Source organism: Bemisia tabaci, chromosome 2, assembly GCF_918797505.1.
Source record: "Bemisia tabaci chromosome 2, PGI_BMITA_v3".
NCBI classification, from domain to species: domain Eukaryota; kingdom Metazoa; phylum Arthropoda; class Insecta; order Hemiptera; family Aleyrodidae; genus Bemisia; species Bemisia tabaci.
The window spans coordinates 74,630,506-74,653,247 of NC_092794.1; the positions used below are offsets into that span (position 1 = coordinate 74,630,506).

Below are 22,742 nucleotides of genomic sequence, written 5' to 3' on the forward strand. Positions count from 1 at the left end.
CGGAAAAAAAGTTAAATTGTTGAAGTATCTGTAATTTTTGAATTCAGCGACCCTCAAGAATACCTAAAAATGTATTTTGCACGGTTTGAACATAAAGTCTGATTCATTAACACCCAAATCCGGCTTTGGAACCATATTTTTGCGCGCGAAAATCGGTCGGCGCGCGTTGAGCGGAATCTTCAATCGCTCATAACTCCGGAACCGGTTCCCCAGCTTACATGACCACTCGTTGGTTGCGGAAAAATACGAACAATTTAAAAAAACTGGTTTTGGTTTAAAAACAAAAATGTGCTCTTTTAGTTTAACGTGTTTAAAAGAAATTGTTTTTCCTCAAAAAATAAAAAAAAACACATAAATTAGCTTAAAAATGAAATTTTGGGATTTTGACCTTTAGAATCTTAAAGTATGCAATTTTAGACGATTTTTCGTCCAAACCGGGCCTCAATACCTTTTTTCATTCGAAAGATATCGAGGTTCACAGGTTTTGACTTCCACCCCCCTAGCGCCCCCCCCCCCCAAAAAAAAATTTTGGGAAAGGAAGCGCTCCAGTACGAGTAACTGATAGACGAAGTTTGAATAAGTTTTAGTGTGGGGGGGGGGGGGGGCGAAAAAAGTAGTTTTTGCATACGGCTCTTTGAGGTGGTTTTGAGCGAAAAATTTGAGAATGAACCAACATTATGAGTCAAAATAAATGAAAAACTCCAGAAAAAAAAATAAAAAATTCAGATGTAGAGTAGTGAATTTTTTATTTTTGTCCATAGAGGGCCGCACTGTGCGGCGGCGCGGATGAATACCAATCTGCCCGGAGTCGCATAATCGCTTTCAGATTTGACCTGTTAAAGGGCACTTGACCAGATAATGCGGGTCGAGCGATAATAAAAGTGTGCACGGACGCACTATGGTCCCAATTCACTTTTCAGTGATCAAAAATCATAGCGGCTCTCCGTTTGAGTGTAAATACATTTAAGTAATGTTTTCCTCATGATTTTGATGCGCTGAATCCGAATTTGACCTCCGCTTTTCCCTAAAAAATCATTTGCAAAAGTTACTGTCATTTTTTCACATAAATCACAAACTGCCATACGATTGGCTTGTTATACTTGCTTAGATTGGATGAAAACCATGCGTTCATTGCACATACATGTACAATTCATGCAAAATTAAGGATGTTTTAGATTTTTGACAACCCCCCCCCCCCAATTTTTTTTTTCAGGAAAACTAAACTGAAAAAAATGAAATAGATCTAAAATTCATTTGTATTTTAAAAATGTCGAAATAATGCTTCAGAGAAGACTTTTCTTTATGTTGATTTGACGGGAAACGCAAATCGGGTACATAACAATGTTGAAGAGCGGGGGTGCAATATTGTCACGTTAAGAAAAATTCAATCAACAATGGATAAATATTCGGGGAGTAAGAAATTTTACATCAATAGGTACTTTCTAGGATTGAAAAGAGCATTTTTAAAGATAAAACTGCGGAACGGAAAACTTTTCAAAAAATCTCAAAAAGTAGGGGGAACCAAATTTTTTTCGAAACGGTCAACCTCAAAAAGATTCATAGAAGCTACATAAGTGCGTCTCTGTAGATGCAAAGGTGCTTAGCACGTGTTAAGCCTGCAACTATAGGTGTTTTTCAGGGCAAAAAATTGAGTTTTTCTGGGGCAAACACGTAGTCACGTAAAAAATTCAAATTTGGTCGAAAAAGCAGGCGGAAGCAATTATTTTTGGTTCGGTTGCCTTTCTAAGGATCTACAGAAACGACTTATAAGTGTCTCTGGAGGTGCCAAATGTCTCAGAATATTTTTCGAGGGGCTTTCCAGGGTTGTAAAACAGTATTTTGAAGGAAACACGCAGGTACGAAAAAGATTCAAAATTCGTCCAAAAAGCAAGAAGAACCAACAATTTTTAGTTTAAAATCCTTCTTAAGGATTCATAGAGACTACTTAAGCACGTTTTTGGAGGTGTCGCATGTCTCAAAAAAGTTTAAGACGACTGCAGATTGATCGATGGCTAAACTTGCTAAATACCGTGATTTTAGCCACCGACTTAGAGACCTAGTAAATTCGATTTCTCGAGAAAAAGCAAACCAAAGCACGAAATATTTCTACTGTAGCTTCCCAAGGATGTGTAGAAGCTCTCTAAAGGTGTCTCATTAGGTGACCTTTGGTGACTTTTTTTTAAAATGAAAGTTCGTGGGAAAAATCGGTATTTTTTTTATGAAAAATAGGTATCCAACTTCTACCTTGTGTGGGATGTGTCAGAATGCCTCGGAGAAAAATTGTAGTTAGTGCGTTACAATCCTCTTGGAGTCCTCTACAAAATAGTATAAGCAAGAATTCTGAGAAACCATTTCATGATTCAGGAGAGGCTCCGAACGCTTTGTTAGAAATAGCCACTTCACGGGTCAGAAAATACGTATCCGACTATTCGCACAGTTTGTGACACTTTCAAAGTGACTAGAAATTTTTTTGAGGTATACTACGTGTAGTTTATGACCCGTAGATACTATATTTATCAATTTTGACTTGAAAAAAAATGTCGTCCAATTTCATAAATATCGATTTTTGAGCGCTCCCGAGCGGATTGGGACCATAGTGGGACGGTCGATCGAACACCGAACGACCGTTAACGGAGTTGTTAAGCGATCTAATGAGTCAAGATGCGGATGCAGCTTTCTCTTAAGGTGTACGCGAAAGACCGATTGTAAGGACACCGTAGAGCAGTCAACGTAAATTCAGTGGCTCAAAGAAGTTTCACTACGCCCCCTCCGCCCCCCCCCCCCGGCAACCAAAAAAAATTCTCACCTCAAACCCATTTCTGATCAATTTAAAAAACGAGCCCCTCATGTTCCCCTCCTCTCTCCTCCAGAGGTCTGAATCACATATTATTGAGAAAACCGCTCTTAAATGGAGCAAGCACCGTTCTTTTTATTATCATTACAGACCCCCTCTCTGACCCCCTATATTTTTATTATGTACCACAAGTCGCTCCACCGTTCTACCGGGCCAATTTCCATTGCTTTTACGGCTATCGACAAGTGACTGTCTCTAAATAAGAGCTCTATTCAGATTTTTGAAATAAGACTCAGGTTTCTTTCTTTTTTTTCTTTTTCTTTTTTTTTCCTCCTTTTTTTAATAATACGTGATTAAGTTGCAAATTCTTCATTTTAACAATGTAAATGTTTCTTGTTTGGTTACAGATCGTTCAATAAATTTACCGGGCCAATTTCCATGATTTTTGTGGCTTTCGACGGAACATAGTCATTAGGTGACTCCCCGCTGTATTTACATTAACTCAGAGGGGTCTGCGAGGTAGGCTCTCAGAGGGCGTGAAGCGTTTTACAGGGGTTGGGCCGCGTAGCGGCCAGAAGCCGTGCTCCTTCGTTTTAACTACCATATTTACCTCATGACTTTTATATTTGAATGCGTAATCATTGATTCCTGCAGAGATTAACGGAAAGTGATAAAAAGGTAAGAATAGTTACGAGAGAGCTCACCGTGTGGGTTTCGGTGAATGTGTACCCACCCGAAAAATTACGTTTCGGTCGGCCCGATCTAAAAAGCCTACCCCACTCGCGATGTATTCTTCAAAACAGTGTTTGAAACTCGGCATGAAGTCTCAGCAGCCATCTCGCCTGCAACTTTTTTTGTTAGGGACCATCTCAGATTTCTGAGGGGCCAAAATGAAAAATTGCCCTTTCGAAACGCCTTGAGTCAGGAATACGTCACAAAATCCCAAAAACAGAGTTAAACAACGATTTTCTTAGCGGCCAGACTTGCTCGCTAGTTTCATTTCTTAGCGGCCATATGCGATTTCTTACCGGCAAACTGCTGTTTGCCCGGCGTGTCTTTCAAACACTGCTTCAAAATTTTCAACCAATTATCGTCACATGAGAACTCACCTCAATAAAACACCCTGAGCAGTTGCAGGGGTGAGGCTGAATCTTACTATACAGGGTGTTCCAGAAGTCCCCCCCCCCCCCCCTCTAACTTTTGAACGGTTAGGGATAGAAAAACGAAACTTTGAAGCGCTATTTTAAAGGCCCACTCTTTTTTCGTTCGGGAGATATCGAGGTTCACAGGTTTTGACTTCCACCCCCCCAAGCACCCCCCCCCCCAAAATTTTTTGGGGGTCTGAAAATTTGGGAAAAGAAGCGCTCAAGTATGAGTAATCAATAGACAAAGTCTGAAGAAATTCCAGGGGGGGGGGCGAAAAAAGCCGTTTTTGCATCAAGCTCTTTCAAACTTTTTCCCAACATTGGGGACAGAAATATGGGGGGGGGGGGGGAGAAATGAAGGATCGGTGAGAAAAAACCATTGGAAGGAGGGGGGAGAGAAAAGAAGAAAGGGGGTGAAGGAGAATATCACCGAGGGAAAGTAGATAACACATTGGCGGATTTACGCTAAATACCCATAAAAAAGTCACCCCCCCCCCTTTTTAGAACTTGACGAGTGGCTCGTCTGCAAACAAGGCTACTGACACCACTGTGCATCTCTGCTCTCCGACTGATTACCCAACTGAGGTACAGATTTGAAACTTAAAGAATGTTCCTTTCATCAAAGAGACTTTTTGGCCAACCTGATAATTTTAGGGGGGCCGAAATCCTGAACAGTCCCTCGCGGGTTGCCATTTGTTAGTTTATCACCTATCTTCGTTGAAAATTGCAACCACCTGCTTCCACCAATGGAATAGCTCCGTTCTCTCTTTGTCTTTTACTTTGCCCATAAAGAGCTTGATGCAAAAACGGCTTTTTTCGCCCCCCCTCTGGAAGTTCTTCAGACTTTGTCTATTGATTACTCATACTTGAGCGCTTCTTTTCCCAAATTTTCAGACTCCCAAAAAATTTAGGGGGGAGCTAGGGGGGGTGGAAGTCACAACCTGTGAACCTCGATATCTTTTGAACAAAGAAAGATATCGAGGTCCGGTTTGGACGAAAAATCGTCTAAAATTGTATACTTTAAGATTCTAAAGGTCAACATCCCGATATCACATTTTTAAGTCAACATATGTGCTTTTTTCCAGTTTTTAGGTCTAGAAAATTTCTTTTAAACGAAAAATTTACAAAGATCTCAATTTTTTATTTGAACCAAAGCCAGTTTTTTAAATTGTTCGTCTTTTTCCGCATCCAACGAGTGGTCCATTAAGCTTGGGAACCAAACGGTTCCGGAGTTATGATCGATTGAAGTTTCCGCTCAACGCGCGCCGACCGATTTTCGCGCGCAAAAAAGTCGGATTTGACTGTTATTAGATCAGATTGAATGTTCAAACTGAGCAAAATGCTTTATTAGGGACTCTAGAGGGTCGCTGAGTTCAGAAATTACAGATACTTCCAAATAATCTACGTTTTTAAAATTACAGCTCCGCAGCGCTATTTTAGAGCCACTAAGCTCCGACTGGCCGCTCAGTGGTCCTGTCCGAAGCTGCAATTTTAAAAACGTGAATTTTTTGGAAGTATCTGTAATTTCTGAACTCAGCGACCCTCTAGAGTCCCTAATAAAGCATTTTGCTCAGTTTGAACATTCAATCTGATCTAATAACAGTCAAATCCGACTTTTTTGCGCGCGAAAATCGGTCGGCGCGCGTTGAGCGGAAACTTCAATCGATCATAACTCCGGAACCGTTTGGTTCCCAAGCTTAATGGACCACTCGTTGGATGCGGAAAAAGACGAACAATTTAAAAAACTGGTTTTGGTTCAAATAAAAAATTGAGATCTTTGTAAATTTTTCGTTTAAAAGAAATTTTCTAGACCTAAAAACTGGAAAAAAGCACATATGTTGACTTAAAAATGTGATATCGGGATATTGACCTTTAGAATCTTAAAGTATGCAATTTTAGACGATTTTTCGCCCAAACCGGACCTCGATATCTTTCTTTGTTCAAGAGATATCGAGGTTCACAGGTTTGACTTCCCCCCTCCCCTAGCTCCCCCCCAAAATTTTTTGGGAGTCTGAAAATTTGGGAAAAGAAGCGCTCAAGTATGAGTAATCAATAGACAAAGTCTGAAGAACTTCCAGAGGGGGGGGGGGCGAAAAAAGCCGTTTTTGCATCAAGCTCTTTCAATAATTAGCCCGCTTCGCTTTGGGGCGGTATCCATTGACCCGTGACCCAGTGAAAATTGAAAACAGATGTATACAGAACTCACCTTTGCAGACTTTGCCCATGTAATCGACGAGACTGGACCACTCCTCGGTGTAGCCAGGAGGACAGAAGTCGACGCACTCTCTCGAGTGGAGGACGATGAGGTGCGTGCATTTGACGCAGCGAGGGCGCCCGACGACGGGTATCTCCGCGTCCGTCGAGTTCTCCACGGCTGCGGCAGGGGCCCCGCTTAGGCCCCGGGCGCCTCCTCTCATACCCCTGTTCCCTGAGCCGGAGTCGCACTTCAGGCAGCTCTTCAGTCCGCCGCAGAACGCTTCACTACCTGAAATACAAGCACGCACGTTGTCACTCCAATATTGAAAACATTCAAAGATACATTTCAAGGCTGCTTCTACCTTGTTATACAGGCCGTCCGTACCTTGCTCTTATCTCGGTTGTTTTGTGAGTCGGGGACGGCGGGGATACATAGGAAATTGACTCGAAGAAAGAACCTTCGGACACAAGGCGAATTTCAAAATTATTTAATGTATGTTTTCTCCCCCAATTATCTCGTACAACACGATTTGAACGACGAAAATTACACTAAGTAATTCCTATCCGAGTAATAAACGGTTTCCGAAAGTTAGGTAAATCGTACACTAGACGTTACCATGTCAGTCTTTGCAGTATGGAAAAAAGAAAATTTTAATATTGGCGCTTCGGCTTAGCTATTACACGTTGTTTACAAGTTGAACAACACGGCGTGGGAAAGGAGCATTGCGTATTGAGAAGCTCGCCGAAACCGTTGTGGTGCGCGATTTAATTCAAACAGACTCTTGTTATTCATTTGAGCGGTGAACAGAAAATTCAAATTTTTCGTGACCAATGCTGATAATAATGTTAACATCTTGGTTGGGAGTTAATTTCAGGAATGTTCGTTGCACGAATCGTGCTGTAAGTACGTGAAATTTTGGGGAGGAAGTATAATTCAGATGCTTAAATTCGTAGCTTGTCTAGTAGTAGTATCTGAATGTCATGGTCGCGGAGCCCCTCTGCCTTCTTACGTGGGTTAAAGGGTGCTCTAACTTCAAAAATTGAAGTATATGTCAAGAGTTTGAGATCATTCCATCGGAATCGGCAAGAGCGAACAATTTCAACGTCTATCGACACTTATCCGTACGAGGAGGGTGGGGGGGGGGGAGACGACCCAAAAAACCGGAATTCTCCTTAACTTGGCAACGATGGAAAATATTCGGGTTCCACAGATAGAAGGTGTAACTGCAACTAGGAGCTATGAAGAGTCACTAGGCCAAACAACATCGTAGCACATTATCTTTCATTTTGGCACGATTTGGATTTTGGGGTGTTCGGCGAGTTCGTCGTTTTTGAAGATGGGTCGATGTCAGTAACAACACTAAGCGCTCAAATGTCTCTCTCTTTGGTCGATAAAACCACGGCTTTCTCAGTTGAACTTTTAAAGTGTTGCTTCTGACAGTCATGCCTCACCAAACACTTCAGTGCAAATATGGTTTTTCTGTTTAAAAATGGTACTGTATCGCCCAAAACCTCTGTAGGGCTCTAAACCGCTATCGCCATCGGCTACAACCGATGAAAACATGAAAAAATCTGATTTTTGTGAATGAGGATGGTTTAAGATCAATTTATTAACTAGCAGATATCAATTGAATGTAATACAGAAACATTTAGAACATTGCTGTGAAAGATTTGAGCCTAAAACGCGTTGTTGCCGAATTGATCCCCCATATTGCCCTCTAGCCGGCGACGGCCGCTTGGCGTCTGTCGTGCCACAAGCTGTTAGCTATGGCAACGCCGCGTTGCATTTTTCTCACGAGCCGGACCATCTCTAGTGATAAGGCATTTCAGTCCTTTTTCCTCTTTTGCACACGCCACCTTCGGAGATGAGTTGACCTCGACACGTGCCCCAAAGCCCAGCATCCTGGGACCCCGCCGCTCGCCCCGCTCGCGGACACGCGAAGCTTTAAAAGCCACGGCCGGCCGCCAGGCCGCTGGGGGCCAGTCTTATACTGCCTCCCCTTGGGCGACGTTTATGAGAAGGTATGATTTGGAAGGAGTTCTTTTTGATATTTATGCTATGTATCATCACTCGGTTTGTATTTCGTAGCTGTGAGCTACTTTTCTTGGTTGGAGCTTGTGCGTGTCATTTTTCTGCTATATAAAGTGTTCATTTTTCTGTATTTCAGTTTTTATATTTTTCATCAGTTTGTGCTCCCATGGAGTCCTTTTCCAGTTTTTAGTTGCTTTTCCGAGCTTTGTCGTCCTCATGTATTTCCTGCGCGAAGCGTCGGTCTTCGGATCGCTTTTGCGTGGAAATCCATGAGCATGATGTCTGCTCGAGAAAAGGAGTTCATTTTTATTTCTAGTTGCTTTTCTGAGTTTGATCATCCTTGTGTATTTCCTGCGCGAAGCGTCGGTCTTCGGATCGCTTTTGCGTGGAAATCCATGAGTATGATTTCTGCTCGGGAAAAGGGGCCGTAGTTCTCTCCGGGGATGCTATTCCCTTGCTTCCGCGATTTGCGCGCTGGGACAAGTTGGGCATATCTTTTCTAGGCTTTCCCTCTTTTGTGTTTTCCTCTCATCCTGCCTTGCATGCGCGAAGTGCTGGTCCTCAGGATCGCTTTTGCGCGGGGGAAAGCGTTTGAGTATGAGCAGGAGCACATGTGATGGGACGAGCTGGGAAGGGATCCCTGCCTGGCCACCTCGGCTGCGCGGCTGCAGGTCGCATTGGGAAGACGCAAACCTAGAGTTTGCTATAGCCATATTTTTTGCCTCTTAGGAGTTTTCTTAGTATTATATTTTTTGCGTGCCCGGGTTTTTCCTCCCACGCATTGCTGAGCTAGCTGGAAGGTTTTTTTTGATAGCCCGGAGCCCGAGGCACGACAGCGTCTAGCCAACAACAATAATCACACTTTAAAACGAAGAAAAATATTCTTTCACTGATGTCATAGGTAAAGCATGTTCCCTGCAAGATTCACTCAGAAAATTGACAGAGTTAGCGGAACATTGACAGTGAAAATCACCTATTTTCAAAAACGACGAGCTCAGCGAATATCACTGGCGCGAGGACTCGTCAAAATGAAACAAAATGTGCTACGACGTTGATAATTGGCCTGATGACTCATCATAGCTCCTAATTTCAACTCTTAGCGGTGGAACCCGGATATTTTCTACCTACAGAAAAATTCCGGGGTTTTTTGCCCCCCCCCCCCTCGTATAGAGCCCCCTTTAAAAATGATGAATCGTAGCGAAAAAAAAATGTTTTCATGGAAGTTTGATGGTTGATGAGGTTACGGAAACATCAATTGCAGATTTTTGGAGGTCGATTACCCATAAATACATCTTTTTTCCCGAGCCTCTGTCAGTTACGGCTAAAACAGATGATCAGTTGTCCCCCGTTATCCCCTGTTACCGTCCAATTATCAGAGTACACAACTTTGTAAAGTATAATGAAAAGAAGTAAAGTAACATTCTGATCAGAACGCGCAAGACGCCGAGACTTTGAGTTTAAAATTGACACGGGAAGGGCTGCCATACTCAGCCGGGTCCCAGGGTCCGGGTCCCCCTTGGAATAAGAAAAGTGTGATTTTTTGGACATTTCCGTACAAAACTAATAGTATACAGGGTGTCTCACGAAAAAGGAGCCACCTTAAATATCTGCCGAACGCGTCGGAATTTCAAAAAACTGTAAAGACGTGTTCGTTTATATCGAGGGGGACAGCTTTCGGCGTATTTGACATTTTCCCAAACTGCGGGAGGGGCGCGGGGTGCGGGGTGCCCCAACCGTTAGTCGAACTTTTCAAATGGCACCCCTACTTTTTTAGTTCAGAAATCAATGATATGCAAAAAAAACAAGCCACGCTGTCCAAACCGAATGTAAATCGGACAATTTTTCAGTGACTGGCAGAGGTTGAGACATTTTTTCATTCTCTTCTCAAAAATTTCCCACGCCTAATGGCATTGCCGTATCAAACCAAACTCTCCGCCAAAAAAAATCTTAAACATTACACTTTTGATAAGAAAAAAGAAAAAAAAGAAAGAGAGAAAAATATGCTGTACTCAAACTCTGGAGCACGCGGAGCCCTTCTTTGCGACATTAAAATTCGTTTTACCGAACGTTTCCGGGGGGCGCTCATCGGAAGGGATTAGTAAGTTTTAAACAATAATTATTATTTTTTTTTCTGAAGCATAAGAAACCGTGTCTATGAAGAAACAGCTAAATAGAAAAGCAACGCACCGCGGAAAAATAGCTTCCTCAGAAGTATCAAGGTCCGGCTCAAATCATTGAAACCCACCCTAAAAAAGCTAATCCATTTGTTTATCTACTTAGCTGTTTCTTCATGGACACGGTTTCTTATACTTCAGAAAAAAGAACTATAATTCTTGTCTAGAACTTACTACTCCCTTCCGATGAGCGCCATTCGGAAATGATCGGTAAAACGAATTTCAATGTCGCAAAGAAGGGCTCCGAGCATGAAAAAAAGTTTCAACCTCTGCCAGTCACTGAAAAATTGTCCGATTTACATTCGGTTTGGACAGTGAGGCTTGCTTTTATGCGTATCATTGATTTCTGGAATAAAAAATTAGGGGTGCAATTTGAAAAGTTCGACTTACGGGTGGGGCATCCCTTCACCCCGCACCCCTCCCGCGGTTTGGGAAAACGTCAAATACGCCAAAAGTTGTCCCCCTTGATATAAACGAACACGTCTTTTACCGTTTTTCGAAATTCCAACGCGTTCGGCAGATATTCAAGGTGGCTCCTTTTTTGTGAGACACCCTGTATATATTCTGAAGGTTTTTGAGTACTTTCTTCCGTTAAATAGGAAATGCCCCCCCCCCCCCAGTTTTGACCCCCCTCCTGCAGCCCCTATACTATGTGGGTAAAGGACTTCTTTTTCAGCACATTTCGGTATGAAACAAGTACTAAACTTCGCGGGCACAGAAAAGTACAATTTGATAAGTAAGGGAAAGGGGCCTGCATTTCTCCAGCCCCCTTCCACTTTTAAGTTTGTGTACTATTCCTGATGGGTACAAAACTTTTTCTTTGCGGTACGTTAACGCTTGCAACAGTTTTGACAATTTTGAATTTGAATTTTTGGAGGGTTGAGGTTGGGAGGAAGACTAGAGAGATGGACCTCTTTTTAGTGCCGCTGTATAACCGCTATGTTCCGACTGAGCGACGAAGAGAATTTATCCTCACTTTCTTCGTTCATCTTTCTATGGTCCAAAACCTGTTCTGCATTTCTAATTTCTCCACGTCCCCGTCGCGGCACGGTCGCGGTTGGGCCGTCCGCATGTGAGTGATTTCTCATCGCACGACTGTAACTTTCGGCATCTCCATAGTCAACCGATGCTGTATCTTGCGAACTTTTAATGCTGAAAAGTGCTTTTCCTCTTCCTCTTTTCCTCTTACAAACAAAAACCTACCATTAGTTGGTTACGGGGGAAGTGTGTCGAGTTTTGAATGCAAGAACAATCTTTTCTTTTATTATTATTTTTTTAAGTCCGCAATCGTCCTTTTTTTCAAATTCGTTCACTGACGATACAGAGAGAGGCGGGCAGCTAAATTTTTTTTCATATTTTGCTTTCATCCCAAATGGCTAAGAAACCTCATGTTGAAAAGGGCAAAACTGGTACCCTTTTATAACGATATTTCTGCGGCGCCGATGATGAAGTCAGACCGGGAAAACGGCGCTGGCTGATTGTGGGTGGCTGAACTTTGAGTTCCTCCACACTGCGAAAAAAGATGCAAGGAATCCATTTCTGTCAGGCTCCCTTATTTTACGCCTCCTTAGTGTCGAGGACGGGAATGAAAATTAAATTTTCACCGATTGCAATGATATAATTCTTTTTACATAAGGTTGCGTTTACGTCCTTGTTCCACTGGATACGGTGCAATATAAGCATTGCGTTTCATGTATTCACACTAAAAATTTCCCTTAGAGTACGAATTGTAAAACGACGATTAGTGGAAGTAATTTCTAACGAAGGTATCAACGTTTTTTTATGCGTTAATTCAAACTTCCCGCAGATATAAAAAAAACAATGACACACTCTTTGGTTGTCCTTAGTACATACACGTTGTTCGGAATCCACTATTTAGGCCGTTGACCAATTTCTCTCTCTTCAATAGTTTTGCTTAGTTTCTTTCATCAAAGTAATCTTTAGTTTAGCCATTGAAGGCATTTTTTCTTTTATTTTCCTTAATTTCTCAGTTCTGTGATGAATTTGTGGCACATTGTGGTAACCTAACCTAACTTCTTATGTAAGTCCTACTATGCATGACTTAAGTTCAGCCCCCGAATCCCACGGGGGAACACTCCATGGACCCCCTGGAGATCCTGGCTCAAACCCCTCTAATACCTCTACGTCTTTACCTAACCCACAGACTACCTCTATCACTCATATAAATGCGAATAGCTCTAGTACGTTTGATCCCTCTAGAAAGGCATTCATTGTCAAAGATAAATCTAGCCTGAGATACCAGCCAAATTCTCCTGCTCCTTTCAACGTAGCAATAGCAAAAGAAGGTATAGGAAATAAGCACCCAACCTTAATTGGAGAACTTTTCTATAAAAATAAGGTTGAAGGAATTAAATCTATTTAGAGAGTGAATAAAGACATTATTAATGTGGAACTAATCTCTAAGAGCTATGCCAACAACCTTGTGGACAAGCAAACCTCTCTCATTCCGTATGACCATTTTTCCTGCTACATTCCTGAAGACCACACACACACATTGCTGAAGACCTGAGGAGACCATATGCTGATGTAGTGGCCTCCCCCTCTCCCACTAGGAAAAAATCAAAACACTCCTTTGACGACTCTCTCCCTTCTGCCGAGTGGATCAAAAAAAATATAGGCGTAACTGGGGAGTCGGTGAATACTCTTTCCCCCAGTCCCAGGATGGCAAACTCTAGCCCTTTGAAACCCTCACAACCACAATCTTCCCTTCCCCTCTCGAACTTGTCGAAAACAAATAACAACGTCAAAAATTCTTCTTCTACCACTTCCGTCCTTACAACCGAATCCTCTTCTTCCACTGCAAACCAACTTTCAAACCTCACTTCACATAATGCTCTCCCAGTACAAGAACCTAACAAACCAAACCAAAAACCTCAAAAAAACCCTCCAGCCTCACTAACCTGCCCAGTCAATAAAAATTCCTTACAATCAAATAAATCTTCTCAACGCCTTCCCCCTCCTAACACTACAAATACAGACAACCCAGCTCCTTCCATACACAATACTACGCAACCGAAATAGAACAAATCTTAACTTTCGGACTAAAACATTTTAATTACCCTTTATCTGTTCAATTTAACTGTTCCAATTTGTGTTCTACTCATTCTTTTTACTTCTCCCATTTATTTTCCCTTTTTTGTTACTCTGTTATTTCTTAAATTTTATGCCTAACACTTTTCAGGTAGTTATACCGCCTAACTTTTCCCTCCTTACGTGGAACATTCACTCCTTACTCTCGAACGATACCGACCTTAGGTTAATTATTCGAGATCATGACCCTGACATTATCTTACTTTCAGAAACTTGGTTAAAACCAAACATAATTAAAAAGTTCCCAGGCTATAACTGCTACAGAGATGACCGTGATGACGGTTATGGTGGCCTAGTCTCGCTCATAAAAACCAAGTACACCTCTTACCCAATCACTTTGGACAATAGAGATCTTCTTACTAAAAGAATTGAAACCCAGGCGTTTAAAGTAAACCTGGACAACAACTTAGAACTATTCTTCCTAAATATTTACATCCATCCTGAAAGTCAATTCACTAAAACTAACCTGACTAATTTTCTATCAACTAACAACCTTACTAATAAACCTCTGTTTATAGGAGGCGACTTCAATGCCAAACATCCTATATGGGGTTATCCGCATAGTGATAACAAAGGCAATACCTTGGTGGAACTAGCCGAAGATCTTGAACTTTTTAACATCAACTCACTCTGCCCTCAGCCCACAAGGAAAACCTCTCCGACACAAGAGCCGAGCTATACCGATATTGCGTTTATCTCAGACGTTTTGACCCAAACCCTTGAATGGGAAGCCCTACCTACTGGTGGCAGTGATCACTATCCATGTCTTTACATTTTCAACAGACAGGTAAATTCCCCCCTTCTCCCCTCTACCAATTCTCTAAATGCGGCTCCGTTCACACCTAGCCACCGACTTAAGGACTGGAGTAGTTTTCGTAAAATCCAGGATTCTCTCCTTATTGAACCTTTATATACCTATGAAGAATTCATCAACATAAGTCTAAAAGCACATTCTCTAAGTATTGAAAAAGAAATCCAGTTACTGGACTCCAAAGAAAGTTCCGGCCTCCCTTTGTCTCTGAGAGAAAAGAAAAAAAATTCAAAAAAATCCCTTGGTGGGACGAGCAGTGTCAACGATTGAAAAATAAACGTGGCCTCTTAGCCAAATTATATAAAACTAACGCCAGTATGGAGCTTTTCCTAGAATATAAAAGACTATGCGCGGAATTCAAACTGCTCATCAAAAAGAACAAAAAAAAAACAATGGAAATTATTCACGGAAAGCTTAAACCATAATACCCCCACAAAAGTTATCTTCGAAAAAGTTAAACTCCTAAAAAGGGCTCGAATACCCTTTATTAATTCAAAAGAAGACTGGGTTGATGACTTTTTAAATACCCTTACTCCAGACTCCACATTCTATCCTCAATGGTCCGAACAGACAACCTTCGGAGATTCCTTCGAAAAATTTTCTATTGAAGAGCTCAAACTAGCCATATCCAAAATCAAAAAGAAAAGCCCTGGCCTAGACATGGTTGAGGTCGAATTCATCACAAAATCCTCTACTAAAGCCCAACTTATTCTTCTTCAAATTTTCAATGAAATACTTTCCACAAAAGTCATTCCTGAATCCTGGAAAGAAATTAAAATATTTACCCAATCAAAAAAAGACGTAAACCCGAACTCTGCCTCAGATTACAGACCTTTAGGAATCGTGTCAGTCATGAGAAAGTTATTTGAGAAAATTCTGTTAGGAAGACTTGAACTTTTCGTAGAATCCTATAATAAATTATCTCCATTCCAATTTGGTTTTAGAAAAAGTAAAAATATTTATCATAACTTATTCAACATTTCTTGCCAAGCCTACAAGGCCATAGGTGAAAAAATGTTCATGCCAACCATTTTTCTGGATATAAAAAATGCATACAACAATGTAAATTACTCTATTCTATACAAAAAACTTATTCAAATTGGTCTTAATCAAGATCTGGCCAAAATCATTTTCAATCTTATATCCAATAACAAAATATTAATAAGCTATAACTTTAAAACATGGGGTCCTAGGATTAGTCCAAAAGGCCTCACACAAGGAGGAATTCTGAGCCCGCTTCTATATCTGATCTATTCAATGGATCTTCATAAAATCTTGTCCTTCTCTTCTAGTTCAGAATATGCGGATGACGCGGTTATATACATTCTAAATCATAATCTCCAAGAAGCTCTAAACAAATTAGCCTCTGACTTCATTAAAGTATATAACACAATTATCGATTTGGGCCTTGATCTGTCGTTTCATAAAATTAAAATCATTATTTTCACTAACCGTAGAATTCCTAAAAACCTAACTATACAACTCCTAAACTACGAGTTTCCAGTGACAGTGTCTGTAAGATACTTGGGCTTAATCTATAATCAAAAAATGAATTGGCAAGAGCATCTTCGTCATATTAAAAGTAAAGTAGAGTCTAAACTGAACTTCATGTCCTTCTTACTCGGAGCGAATTGGGGCGCTAATCAAAATATTTCAAGGCTCTTATTCCTTAATATGATCAGACCTATTCTAGACTTTGGTCTCCCTATTTACTGTAATAACTTTTCTATAATGGACCAGTTAAATAAAATACAAAATAAATGTATCCGTAAAGTATTGAGCGCATTATCCTCTACTCCTACCAATAATTTAAATGCTGAAGCATCTATCCCTCCGATCCAATACCGATTTAACTACCTCACCGACAAAACCTTCCTCAAAGCCATGAGCTTTCAACAGAACTCCATAATTAACGACACCAAAATGCTGGAATCTTCAGTACTTAACAGCCCTTGGTGGTCAAACAAACAGTATCCTTTATTCCTTTACCGCTGGCACGCTATAAAAAATTTGAAAAAGACTTAATAAAATTCTCAAAGCCTCCAAATCTATCAGAGTCCCCATCCTTCCAATTTTTGCAACCTAATGTGGATTTTCTAAACATCAAAAATAAAAACTCCATCATGCCCTACATTATCCAAACGGAATTCTTGGCACATGTGAATCTCAAGTATCCTAACTATTTACACTATTATACTGACGGAGCTAAAACAGATACCTACACAACCTCAGTCTTTGTTGTCAAAGACTTCTTCAAAGTGTTTAGTCTCTCTACTTACTCTTCCATTTTTGATGCTGAGGCATTTGCTATTAGTGAAGCTATCAAACATATAACTCTTCATAATTATTACAATGTTCTAATATGCACAGACTCACATAGTGTACTAACCAACCTAATCAACCAGGCTTCCGACCTTCATCCTACTATATATGACATTAAAAAAGCCCTTTTTAACTTCCAGAACCTCAATATCTCCTTACTCTGGATCCCTAGCCATGTAGGCATTCCAGGTAACGAAAGAGCTGACCAACTGACAAAACTTCTTCCACTTGCTCACAAGGTTGAAGGAAATCTCTACTACAAACAACTAATTCCCTTCATTAAAAAACAGAGTTTCTTAGATTGGGCCAAAGAATGGCACGACTGCACCTGGAAAGGCCAAAGACTCAAAACTTTGATGCCGCATCTCTCTTCCCGCCCTTGGTTCTCCAAATTTCACTGGAATAGAAAAGACATTAAAAATCTTATTAGAGCCAGAATAGGACACGGTCTATATCCCTCCCATCTACACAGAATAAATTTACGAGCTTCTGATCTGTGCAATTGCGGACTAACTGGCGACCTCAACCATATCTTCTTTCAGTGCCCCCTACTACAACACGATGCCTTCTTTAAAAATTTAATTAACGCTAATTACTTCCCCCCCCCCTTCAATATATCGTTTATTCTTCATAACCCTCTCCCTTCTATCTATAAAATAATCACCGATTTCTTAAACCAGAATAATATTTCCTTATAATAGCCCGTAATGATCACAAGCCCTTCATCACCCAATTCTCCTCCCCCCTAGCTATTCCCACTCCCGCCCTTTAAGTACATCCATCTATCTCTCTAATCCTACAAAATCCTCCAAATCTACCTTTATACCTAATGTTCACTTAGTATGTTTTCCAGGACCCAGTCTACCATAGGTTTAGTCGCCACAGTGGGTCTTGTGGCGTGAAGATGGTGTTGGTACCCCCTTTGCATATCTACTCCCTCTCCCCCCACCTAACTCTCTCCTCAACATTTTAACCACTTACCTACCACAGTGTGTCTATAGATGGCTGTGGGCTCCACACCGGAGCATGAAGCCAATAAAGCATCAAAGAAGAAGAAGAAGACAAAAACAATGATCTAACAGTGGCGGACCCAAAGAGGGAGGAGGGCATGGTGGCAAGAAGGCGTGCCCCCCTCCCCCCTTTGGCCCAAAAAATCTTTCAACTTTCAAATATATTACATTTTGCGAGAAGAAACCAAGAGCATTCCAATGTCGCTAAAATTTTGCATCTTCCTTCACGTTGCAAATATAAATTGATTATGCATACAAGTTTTACCTTCACTCCCAAGAAACGATAAATTGAAGACAAAGAGCCGTATGTCTCTTAGTGTTTAGTCTTCAAAATGTTACGTAGAACACAATTTGCGCAACGGAAGTTATCTCCAATCCAGTTGATAAGGATTTTACTTATTAGCATTAGGTACAAATAATTTGAATTTCCCGCCCACGAGAAAAACAAGAGTATACTCGCATCAAATCGCGCACTTCAACAGTTTTGACAGGCTTCTCAAGCATGCAGAGCTCCCTCTTGTGTCGCGTTTAAACGCAAATGTGCAAGGTATAATAGCTGTGCTGAAGCGCCGATATGGAGGATGCTAAAATTTTTCGTACCTCCGAAACTGCCACGGTCACGGTGACGTTATCATTGGGGTTTAGATTTAACTCAAATAGACCACAGTGCCGGATCCAGAGTGGGAGGAGGGGGGAGTTTGCCGATGTTGAGTGGGAGCTCTGGGTTTAAAAAATAGCCCCCCCTCCCCCCCCCCCCCCCCGATTGAATCATTAGTAGTTCTAGCATTCGATTGCATTTTGCAAATGGGAACCAAGAGCATTCCAACGTTGCCAGGATTATGCAATTTACTCTCTTTGCAATAAAATTACTGAAATCGTGCAAACAATTGAAGTTACAAGTTAGAGAGTCGTATGCAAAAACTACATTTTTCGCCCCCCCCACTAAAACTTATTCAAACTTCGTCTATCAGTTATTAATACTGGAGCGCTTCTATCCCCAAATTTTCAGACCCCCAAAAATTTTGGGGGGGGCGCTAGAGGGGGGGGGGTGGAAGTCAAAACCTGTGAACCTCGATATCTTTCGAACGAAACAAGATATTGAGGTCCGGTTTGGACGAAAAATCGTCGAAAATCGCATACTTTAAGATTCTAAAGGTCAAAATCCCAAAATTACATTTTATCTTAACTTATTTGATTTTTTCAGTATTTGAGGAAAAACAATTTCTTTTAAACACAACGAACTGAAAGAGCAAAATTTTGTATTTGAACCAAAACCAGTTTTTTAAATTGCTCGTCTTTTTCCGCATCCAACGATTGGTCATAAAAGCTGGGGAACCGAACGGTTCCGGAGTTATGATCGATTGAAGTTTCCGCTCAACGCGCGCCGACCGAATTTTGCGCGCAAAAAAGTCGGATTTGACTGTTATTAAATCAGATTGAATGTTCAAACTGAGCAAAATGCATTATTAGGGACTCTTGAGGGTCTCTGAGTTCAGAAATTACGGATACTTCCAAAAAAATTAACGTTTTTAAAATTACAGCTCCGTAGCGCTATTTTAGAGGCCTACTAAGCGCCGACCGGCCGCTCAGTGGTCCTGTGCGGAGCTTTTAAAAGTTTTTTTAAAAGTTTTCCGGGGGAGGCCCCAGAGCTCCCACTCAACATCGGCAAACTCCCCCCTCCTCCCACTCTGTATCCGGCACTGTGGTCTATTTGAGTTAAATCTAAACCCCCCGGATAACGTCACCGTGACCGTGGCAGTTACGGAGGTACGAAAACTTTTTAGCATCCTCCATATCGGCGCTTCAGCACAGCTATTATACCTTGCACATTTGCGTTTAAACGTGACACAAGAGGGAGCTCTGCATGCTTGAGAAGCCTGTCAAAACTGTTGAAGTGCGCGATTTGATGCGAGTATACTCTTGTTTTTCTCGTGGGCGGGAAATTCAAATTATTTGTAACTAATGCTAATAAGTAAAATCCTTATTAACTGGATTGGAGATAACTTCTGTTGCGCAAATTGTGTTCTACGTAACATTTTGAAGTCTAAACACTATACCAGAATGCTGTATGTAAGTCAGGTCCCCCACATCGGGGGGGTTGCCGGGACTCCAGCCCCGGGGCCCGGGGGGGGGGGGGCCCAGTAGGGTCTCCCAGAAGCACAAAAGTTTCTATTTGTATTACTTATCTGCCGGCAAAAGTAAAATAATTTTGTTGATTGAGATTTTGCTTGAGGCCTAGACAGGCTTGCGTCGGCCCCTGGGATAGGCTATCCTTTGCCAAAACTTTGTCCCCATCTAATTTCAGATGTAAATTTTTTTTGTGCAATAAGCTAAATTTTTAAAATGTTTTTACCTCCTTCTATTTTCCTTTTCTTTCATCAAAGGTAAAATTTTACCCACGTCAGAACTGATTCAATAGTGCACTTTAGGAAGTTTAAAAGCGTTTTTTTTCTATATATGTAAAAAATAATAATAAAAAGTAACGGAACTTACTGCCGGTATTCGGCTGTTTTAGCTCCGAAATAGCTTGAAATCAGCTTTATTTTTCGGGACCACGACAGAATTTTCTTCTAATCCGGTTAATAGACTCGATATACATATACTTCAAAAGTCTGAAAGGTTTTTACTAGTGACTCTTCAAAAACTTAAAAGTTTTTCAGGCACACCGCACTGTGAGCGGGTAATGTGTCTTGAACCAATGAAAAAAGTAAAAAATAAGTTCCGGAGTTATGATTTTCTAAAGTTGCCGCAGCAGGGTCCGCGACCCACGGGGACCGCTTCCGCGAGTTCAAAATCGCGCCCGTCACGCAACTTTCTGCTGTTACATTTCTCCTAACTGCCCTCTTAAAGAATTTCAAGCCTTCCTTTTGTCTCTTGAGAGAGTACTCAAGACCTCTAGAGAACCACTGGTTGTTGCCGGCGACTTTAACTCCCGCTTTCCGGACTGGGGTGACTGGAAAGAGACCCCACGTGGTCGTGCCCTTCGTGATTGGGCTTACGCAAATGACTTCCTGGTGCAGAACGATCCAAATGCAGTAGACCCCACTTTTGTGGGCCCCTTGGGAAGTTATTACATTGATTTGTTTTTAGTCTCCTTGTCGCTAGCCGACAGAGTTGTGAAATGCTCCAACCTTGCCCATGGCACAACGGGTGGACACGCGTGTGTATTGCTTCGACTGAGATCTTCTCTGCGGCCTAACTCCATTCAATCTCCAACTCCGCCTAAGCCCGTGGGTGGCTGGTGGATCAAGAAAGAGAACATCCAAAAGTTTTCTGAAGACACGAAAAACCAAGTTTCAGCTGCTGTGGCTCGTGGTCTCTTGACGGCGTGTACTTGCCTTGAAATTATCTCTAAATGCTGTAATAAAAACTTCAGCAAGAAAACCGAGTTCCGCTTCTCCCCTGTTCCCTGGTGGTGTAAGGAGAAAAAACCAAAAGGGCCACGTGTATCTCTATTAGAAGACGCCTGGCTAGATGTAAGGACCGCGCTGAGAGGAAAGAGATTATGGTACAGCTCAAGTCTGCTCAAAGAGAAATGAGGATGAAAATCTGGAAGGCGATGCGTTCCTCCTGGAACAGATTGATTGACCAACTCGACAAGGACCCGTGGGGGAAAGCCTATAAGCTAGTTAGCAGGGAAATCAAAAGACCTCCTTCTTGTGATAAATCAAAACCATCGCAGGAGGCGATCTTGGAGGCCTTTACTGAGCTTTTTCCTTTCCACCCTCCGTTAACTTGGACTCCACTTCCTGTTGACTTGAACTCTGTTCCCCTTTTTTCCGTTGACGAGCTTATCACGGCGGCATCCAGGCTAAAAATAGGCAAGTCCCCAGGACCTGATGAGGTTCCTCCGGAAATTGCCAAGGCGTTTGTCCTCTCCAATCAAAAGGAATGCCTGGACATGCTAAACGAATACTTAGTAAATGGAGTATTCCCCCAAGAATGGAAAATTGGCCGGCTGGCCTTAATTCCTAAAGATCAGAAAGGCTCTTTCAGCAAAAAGAAAAGGCCAATTTATATGCTTGACTGTTTAGGGAAAGTATACGAAAGGATGCTGCAGCAGAGGATTGCCCAGGAGGTCACTCTCTCGGATAACCAGTTTGGATTCCGAACAGGACTGTCAACTAATGATGCCATTGAGAGGGTTAACGCCAAGATTAAAGAACTCCGTTACGCAAAACCTTCAAAGCCCTTTGCTTTTATTGCATTAGACATCAAACATGCTTTCAACTCGATCTCCTGGGCAGATCTTATTGACTCGATGATGGAAAAGAAGGTGTCTAACTATTTGGTGAATGTCATGCAGAGCTACCTCTCAGATCGTTTCGTCATCATTGATGACCTTATGATGGAAGTCTCTTCTGGCCTCCCGCAAGAAAGTATCTTGGGACCACTTTGCTAAAACATTGCGTATGACAAAGTAGTGGATCTGCTACCTGAACCGGAGTGGTCTACAACGGCTTTTGCTGATGACATGGGAGTAGTGGTCTCTGGAAGAAATAGTCTTGACCCTAAGATTACGTCAGGTAAAGTTACTAAAGAGATTGGAGACGAGCTAAGGAAAAAGGATCTGACTCTTGAGCCCCTATAGTCTGAGGTGCTCATCTTTGGAAAGCTTTACAAGACATCTGCTGTATTGATTGACGATATTCGGATCAGATCTGCTGAGATCTTAAAGTACCTTGACATTTGGCTCTCTAGAGATTATTCCTTTACGCCTCACATCAAACTGGCTTGTCAAAAGGCCAGAGGACACACTCAAGTCCTCTCCTGCCTTATGCCCCTCTCTAGGGGTCCTTCCTTTCTTAAGAGGAAACTCATTTTCTCGTCAGTGTCATCAGTACTATTCTACGGTCTTCCGATCTGGCATCAAGATGCATTGAAGAAAGGCAATGCTAATCTCATGGCAAGCACCCTCCGCCCTTGCAAGTTAAGGCTGTGCTCAGCTTACAGGACGGTTTCCAACAGCTGTCTTGATGCCATCTCGGGGATCCCGCCTGTTCCCTTGCAGATTGAGGAAAAGATGAGGAGATTCGGAAGATTGGAGAACTTCATGGATGTTAAGCTGGATATAATTCGCCGTTGGAGTGATCTGTGGTTTGCAAACCCCTCTGGGGACGTTTGGTTTAAAACTCTCATCCCGGACT

The 22,742-nt window shown here is 41.8% G+C and overlaps 1 protein-coding gene across 3 annotated transcripts in view; it reads right to left on the reverse strand.

The window, feature by feature from the left end:
• The window catches only part of T48 (FU domain-containing protein T48), a 170,877-nt gene that overhangs the window by 38,858 nt on the left and 109,277 nt on the right, over positions 1 to 22,742 (reverse strand). For all 3 annotated transcript variants that reach the window (XM_072296244.1, XM_072296243.1, XM_072296245.1), the window contains exon 2: positions 6,146 to 6,424. In XM_072296244.1, coding sequence (XP_072152345.1) covers positions 6,146 to 6,424 — 279 coding nt within the window. The remainder of the gene's footprint in view (positions 1 to 6,145; positions 6,425 to 22,742) is intronic.